The sequence below is a fragment of the Glandiceps talaboti genome, chromosome 6, assembly GCF_964340395.1.
Source record: "Glandiceps talaboti chromosome 6, keGlaTala1.1, whole genome shotgun sequence".
NCBI classification, from domain to species: domain Eukaryota; kingdom Metazoa; phylum Hemichordata; class Enteropneusta; family Spengelidae; genus Glandiceps; species Glandiceps talaboti.
Genome location: NC_135554.1, coordinates 21,761,222 through 21,768,094, shown reverse-complemented (window position 1 = coordinate 21,768,094; position 6,873 = coordinate 21,761,222). Strand labels below are relative to the sequence as shown.

The following is a 6,873-nucleotide window of genomic DNA, read 5'->3' as shown; positions in this document are numbered from 1 at the left end:
GTCATCATCGTCATATATAGACGTTTAACTCGAACGAAACCCCCTAACCCTCGGTGAAACCCTAAATTGGGTTGATATATTCACAAAAATGTAAAATTCCATTATACTCATAACAAATGACTGTGACCCCCCTCACACACACACACACACACACACACACACACACCACCACCACCACCACCACCACCACCACACACTTCCATCATTGATGAAGGTTATAGGTTAATTCAAAAACGTGACCTGTAACCACAATCTCCCACTCCATTAATTTTACAGACCGGATATTTTCAATTTTAATACATTCTTTTAAACGTTCCAGTTACGATTACAACTGAGCCTTCATCAGGACTCCAGTTACACAATATATATACTTCATATTACAAAAATGTTGAGAATTCCTCTTCATTTTCGTCATCATCCACAGTAACCGTCTCCACTCCATTCGTTATATTCGTTATCTCAATGTCGTCAGATTTCGTGAGTGTATCGTAGCCGGGATTATCGACACCGCTCGTAAAGACATTTGTCTGTGAGTCCTGAATAAGATTTTCTTCATCGTCGTGTTTAACAAATGTAGCATTCATGCCATCATCATCCACAACCTCTAATTTCCATTCCTCTGAAGCATCTTCTGTCGTCGTCGTCGTCGTGGTAACCGTAGCTGTCGTCACAATCGTTTGCGAGACCGTCTCCTCTTTCGCTTCCGACTCTGCGACTTTTTCTTCCGTTTTTGAAGATGGTAAGTCCACATAACCATTTTCGCCACCTGCCATGTCCTCGGTGAAAGACTGGCGTATTTCTTGTGCTGTGACTTGGCCTCCAAAATCTCTGCTCGTCTGTGTTTTGATTGATCGCTGAGGAGGCCTTGGTCGCTGGTACTTAGGGCGGCGTTTCTGAGGTTTAAATGCTACAATGATGGGGCCCTGTTCACTCTGTCCACGGAACTTAACTTCTTGGTGTACAACAGCAAGCGTATCTCTGTGCACCTGGGTAGCTACGTCACGTGACGTCATCGTCATAACATCGCGGGTGGATGGCTTGGGTTTTCTGATTTTGTAACCGTTATGTTCCATGACCTTACCAGTCATTTTGAGAGCACTGATTTCCGCCATTTCGGACTCGAGTTCTTTTCGAGTTATTTGGCTACAGAAATCTCTCGTCGTTTGTGTCTTCATATCACGTTTGGCAACAGGTGCCTTCTTCACTGGTCCATTTTTTGTTTTCTTATCTACTTTACCCTTCGCCATGGTGTGTCTACAATATAACCAAACAAACAATAACAAATTATTAGAAAATATAAGACATACATGGCACACTTGATCGATTTTGAAAAAGTCAAACTGGTGGTCAGTTTTTTGTGTCATCAACTTCGTTTTCTTTTGAGCTATTTAATATATTACCCCAATGGTAACAACTGATCGTGTTGAAATACATCCCATACGTTATATTTAATAAAGAGAAACGTACAGTTAACTTTCCTTGTTGCAATATATATGATTATCACCGTTGCTATGGATGATATAGACTTGTGGACAACTTGTTTCTATTCTTTATTTGAATAAATAACCTTAAAAAAAACATAAAACAACAACAACAACAACAACAACAACAAACAAACTGTTCTTGGTGAGTGACTGAAAAAATTGAAGACTCGGATGAATGTGAAAATCCACCTTTCCCTCGGGAGACTACTTTAATTTACTAGCTAAGTTTTTAAAAACATGAAGGACCACTGTGACATTCTTTACATAAATTAAAATTGAATTTGCAAAAAAATCGTCGAAGGAACTGGTGCTATGGAATACTGCAATTTATTACTATGCACTTTTCGATCTACATAAATCCCTCGGAGGAACTCTGTCGAAAACCATATAGCGATACATCAAGTGGTTGTTGACTTATTTTCGTCAAACTGATCCGGCAACAAATATCGTCATCTTTTATCTAAAAAATGGCCATACCTATGCTGACATTATTTCACCATGAACTCAATATATCCTCATATTTTACCTCTGTACGTGTAACCCAACCCCCAAACCTCCATCTGGTGCAAGTTGATAACACTCTAAATGTACAAATTGCTCTGATGTGATATTGGTCGGATTAGTTCAACAATTTGATGACCATGTGCATGGTAATCATAGATAGAGCGATATTCAAGACACGATTGTCTGATCCATTTATAGTACAATGTATATTAAAGTTTGGCTCTTTTTAATTTGGTCAAACGTACTACAAAAACACAGAACGTGGTGCAAAAACAGCCTTCCGATGTAATGCCTACTAGTAAAAGTAATACCACCTAGCACAAATCGATCTAGCGACTATTTTGGTATTTGCCTTCCCCACTTTGATTAAAATCTAATGTTGGAATATGGCTTGATTTCCTTCTTCTTCTTTGTTTTTAGCTATTTCCCTCGTATACTGTCTGCGTTTGTATAATTTCTAGAACGACAAAATTTAAAATAAAACGACAATGTATGAAGGAAATCAACCCGCACTCCTACATCAGATCACGGTCCCTGATAGTAGAGGGACAGTGACTAAATTTTAACCAATTGGGAAAAGAAGACCAATTGAATAATAAATCCGAACCAATGCATATTTTGAAACCTCGGCTATACACAGTATCATGATGGCACATCTCTGTCATATGTGATTCCCCTACACTGCCACTCATTCACAATTTCCATGAGTGTATGTATCAGTAGTGTGTGTGTGGGGGGGGGGGGGTCAAACGAAGTCAGTAGATAGGTTAAATTCTGGATGAATAAATTAATCCAATTTCGAATACTGTTTTTCACCACGACATTCATAAGAATCAACAGGTTATTGGGACTAGAAATTACAATAAAAACAAAACAAAGAAAACAAAAAAACTGTCATCGTTGTTTTGGATCTCCTTGTGAGGACAGGCGCAGTCAACTGTAACGAGTGTCTGTATTCTGCGTCCCCAGTAGGCTACAAGACGTCATGACCCTGGCTATTATAGAAATGCAAACACTTGAATACAGTATACTTAGCTTACTGCATCAGTCACAAAGAGGTGACTGTATTAAGTTATCGTCTTTTTTTCTGGAATGTTTCCATGTTTTACTTTATAACACTATATTGACATAATACCCCTGTAATGTCCAGCTGTTACCGTGGGAAAGGTCACACACACAGTCAATCAAATTCGCAAACGTAATATCATGTCCAAAATATCGGATATACATCTGATCAACAGACAAGTAAACTTACTTGTCTGTGATTTGATCTATAGCTGCTTACTTTTGTTTTATTACCCACGCTGTGAGAATATGTTCATAGATTTGTCTTACTCAAAAGTTTACGAGTACCTTTACCGTGAATTCAATTCAAGCTTTATGGCAAATATTGACAATGGAGGGTATACTAACTTTCACTGCTAATTACGTAAGATTCACATTTATTTAGGTCATAGCAGGTTGTTAATGTTGCACCAACCTGTACGTGGGGTTCTCAAATTCCACACGGACGACCAACTATGTATAATGGTTTCTCAAGGATATGTTGACTAATGAGTAATGTGTTTACCTTAAAATAAAAGTGCCTAGGGCAAAGGGGTGGTTTTTACCAGACTTTCATTAATTTTGCTGTTTTCAGTTAAAATGTTCCTGCTTGGTGACGCTCTTAGTCTGTACCAAGGACAATTTGGTACGGTTTGGTTTACCCTGGTGAGCACAAACCAACCGTAACCCAAACAATCTCGTGACCCAAAAATCCCCAGGTATATCAATTGTAAAATAGATCTTCCCAACCATTACCCTCGATGTTGAAGTGTAGATAACGCAGTCCAAGTTCACGATCTTGGTCAGACATTGACGTACCTGTCAAGTTCACTTGAGGTCAGGGAATGTAAAAAAACACGGCCTAAAAGAGTTTCAATGTTTCGTATCCGTAAGGTGGGTCGAGAATTCCCTTTCTCTTTGTTGGTTAATAATTACTAACGTCAACTACATTTTAGTGTGAAGTTATTGTGAATCAGTGGACAGAGCATATAAGGTTTGGGTGGATCCTTCATCGACAAAACTTACAGGCCACCCATTACACACAACGTTAGAATGTTAAACTCTTACGTATACTTACCTATTCAGAAATAATGCTGTCTGTGGCGATGAGGAGTCGCAAAAGTGGGCAGTACTCAGGCGTTTAGGTTTGTGATACCAGAAATGTTGGAATGTTTCGGAGCGTAAACGTCCGGCTTTGTCGTCACCAGTAATAGCTAACTTGAATTTTGTGAAACCGCAAGTGTTTATGGGACGTTGCCACTTTCATATTCAAATATGATTGTTATTGGAGGACTACGCTACGTGAAAGAATCTGGACATGTACACTCGTGCAGAACAATACATGTTGGGAGGCTGGTGTAAAATGTTGACCCCATAAGAAATGGGTAGGGCCCATTCCACATACTCACACACCTGTGTCAGGCCACGTATGCGAGTCAACTGCCACTGAACTTACTCAGCTCAGCAGGTAACAACCCAAACCATTTCCACTGGGAATATGCCAAATATCTATGATATACTATACCCGTAGACGTAAAAGGACAGCGATCCAAAGACAGCACACTATAAGAATAGAGTTTGTTGAATAGTTGGTACCATTTTCGAAAAGTCACAGCCCGGCAACTTTTTTTTTTAATCACCCCATTGTTCTGCAGTGTAATGATTCGTATACCTGTACATGTATTTGCGTTTTCGGTCTTTACTTGTGAATCCATGCATGTACGTGACCTTAACATGACCTTGTGTTAAGTTAGATTTGAGCTTGACACACATAGACAGTACACCTTGAGTTATTCATACACATTACAATGCTGAAGGTAATCATTAAAGCGATACATGCATCCATGGACATCACTCACATCCATCAACCTGTGACGTCACGGAGTTATCTTTGGTGGAAGAAGACCCAATGTTTCATCATGTTCAATAAAAAGTGTCAAACAAACCGGAATTTCACTGATTTCAATTACGGTTGTCATTGTAAGGGGCGAGATCAAGAGTTCAATTATGTAGGATAAAAAAAGATTTTACGAGGTGGGGAGGAGGGGGGGGGGTGAGTCATTGTAGGATAAAAAAAACTAATTCTTTTACGGGGGTTGGGTCATTTTAGTTCTCATCCTACAAAAAAATCTCACTTTTTAATGGATCTGAGTGTACCCCTAAATACAAATATTTTTTTTTTAATGTCGTAAAATTGAGAAATAGAAGCATTTTTGCTATGGTAAATGCATGGCACTAAAATAAAAAAAATGTAAATAAAAGAGCTATTTGTCCTCATTACATACTGGCTTTGTATTCATAGCACTACATACTACTACATACTGGCTTTATGGCATAGCACTACATACTACTACATACTGGCTTTGTATTCATAGCACTACACACTACTACATACTGGCTTTGTATTCATAGCACTACATACTACTACATACTGGCTTTGTATTCATAGCACTACATACTACTACATACCGGCTTTGTATTCATAGCACTACATACTACTACATACCGGCTTTGTATTCATAGCACTACATACTACTACATACCGGCTTTGTATTCATAGCACTACATACTACTACATACTGGCTTTATGGCATAGCACTACATACTACTACATACTGGCTTTATATTCATAGCACTACAAACTACTACATATTGGCTTTATTTTCATAGCACTACATACTACTACATACTGGCTTTGTATTCATAGCAGTACATACTACTACATACCGGCTTTGTATTCATAGCACTACATACTACTATATACTGATTTGAAAGTGATTATGTTGTTTGAAACATTTTCAATGTTGGCCAATTTAGTAAAAAGGGGTGGGGTGGGGTGGGATCTTAGGCCTATCTAACTAAAAGAATTTAGTTATTATCATACGAACAATTGAACTACATACTGATGTGTTCAGACGTATCGAACGCAGACTCGTACAAAAGAAAATCAGACTAAGTCTAGAATGATCGACAGGTAGTCGAGTTGTGCGATTTTAAGATATACACCAAAGACCCCGAGGTATAACAGGGTTCTTGACATGCATTTGGGTTATTAAGGCAAAGCATGGGTAAAGGGGGAAAGTCGCCAAGTTGCCAAATTCATTATACGGTGAGTAGAACTTGAAGAAAGTGCATTAAACTCTGACGCAAAGATCTGAAAAGTTCAGTATTCATAATACATACTGTTACAGTATTATGAACTTCTGAAACTTCACTATGGTTAATGTATTGCAAAATGATACTTTGAACACGTTGTTAAGTTTGATGTGCATACACATGTACAAATGAAAGGCCTAGCCTCATACAACTAGTACGTATCTGTGTTCAAAATGAGGAGAATTAACGACGGAAAAGCTTACTGCTAGATCTGAGTAAATTTTACAGACGATGAAATGACACATTTCCCCATGTCAGATTCATACATCTAATTCAGGTTTTGAGTAGAGACCTGCATGAGTTGCCCAAGCCATGTCCAATCTCTGCAAGACAATTTTTTAAAGGATGGAATTTACTTTAACATATTCCCAATTTGTCTGTAAGGTACATCGTGACGGGCGCCCTCACACATCGGTCAAACCCATTCATAGAGGTGAGGGCGGAGCGGCACGACTTGCAAATGACGAGTGCATGAACTTGCCCCGGGGGCGGTACCAGTGGCCAACTCTGGTATGGGTGTGTGGCCAGTGCTGGAAACCCCAGGCCCCATTTTAGACCCACTTTGACCAAAAATCAAGACCCCATTTCAGACCATTACAGGATTCTAAAAGATGAAAGTTTAGACCTAACTACATTTTCCTTAGGAGGCAACATTTTTGGCAATTAATGGCAATTACGATTTGGT

At 38.9% G+C, this 6,873-nt stretch overlaps 1 protein-coding gene across 1 annotated transcript; it reads right to left on the bottom strand.

Annotated features, from left to right (window-relative positions):
* Positions 1-204: 204 nt before the first annotated feature.
* On the bottom strand, positions 205-4,255 carry LOC144436715 (uncharacterized). The gene is made up of 2 exons (XM_078125569.1): positions 4,111-4,255; positions 205-1,254 (listed from the first exon to the last, which is right to left on the bottom strand). Exon 2 carries the CDS (start codon positions 1,245-1,247, stop codon positions 378-380), a length of 870 nt encoding a protein of 289 aa, XP_077981695.1. The 5' UTR covers positions 1,248-1,254; positions 4,111-4,255; the 3' UTR covers positions 205-377.
* Positions 4,256-6,873: the final 2,618 nt, after the last annotated feature.

Excerpts from the sequence above, each read along its gene's own strand:
- LOC144436715 (XM_078125569.1), bottom strand. The coding sequence starts at position 1,247 with ATGGCGAAGGGTAAAGTAGATAAGAAAACAAAAAATGGACCAGTGAAG.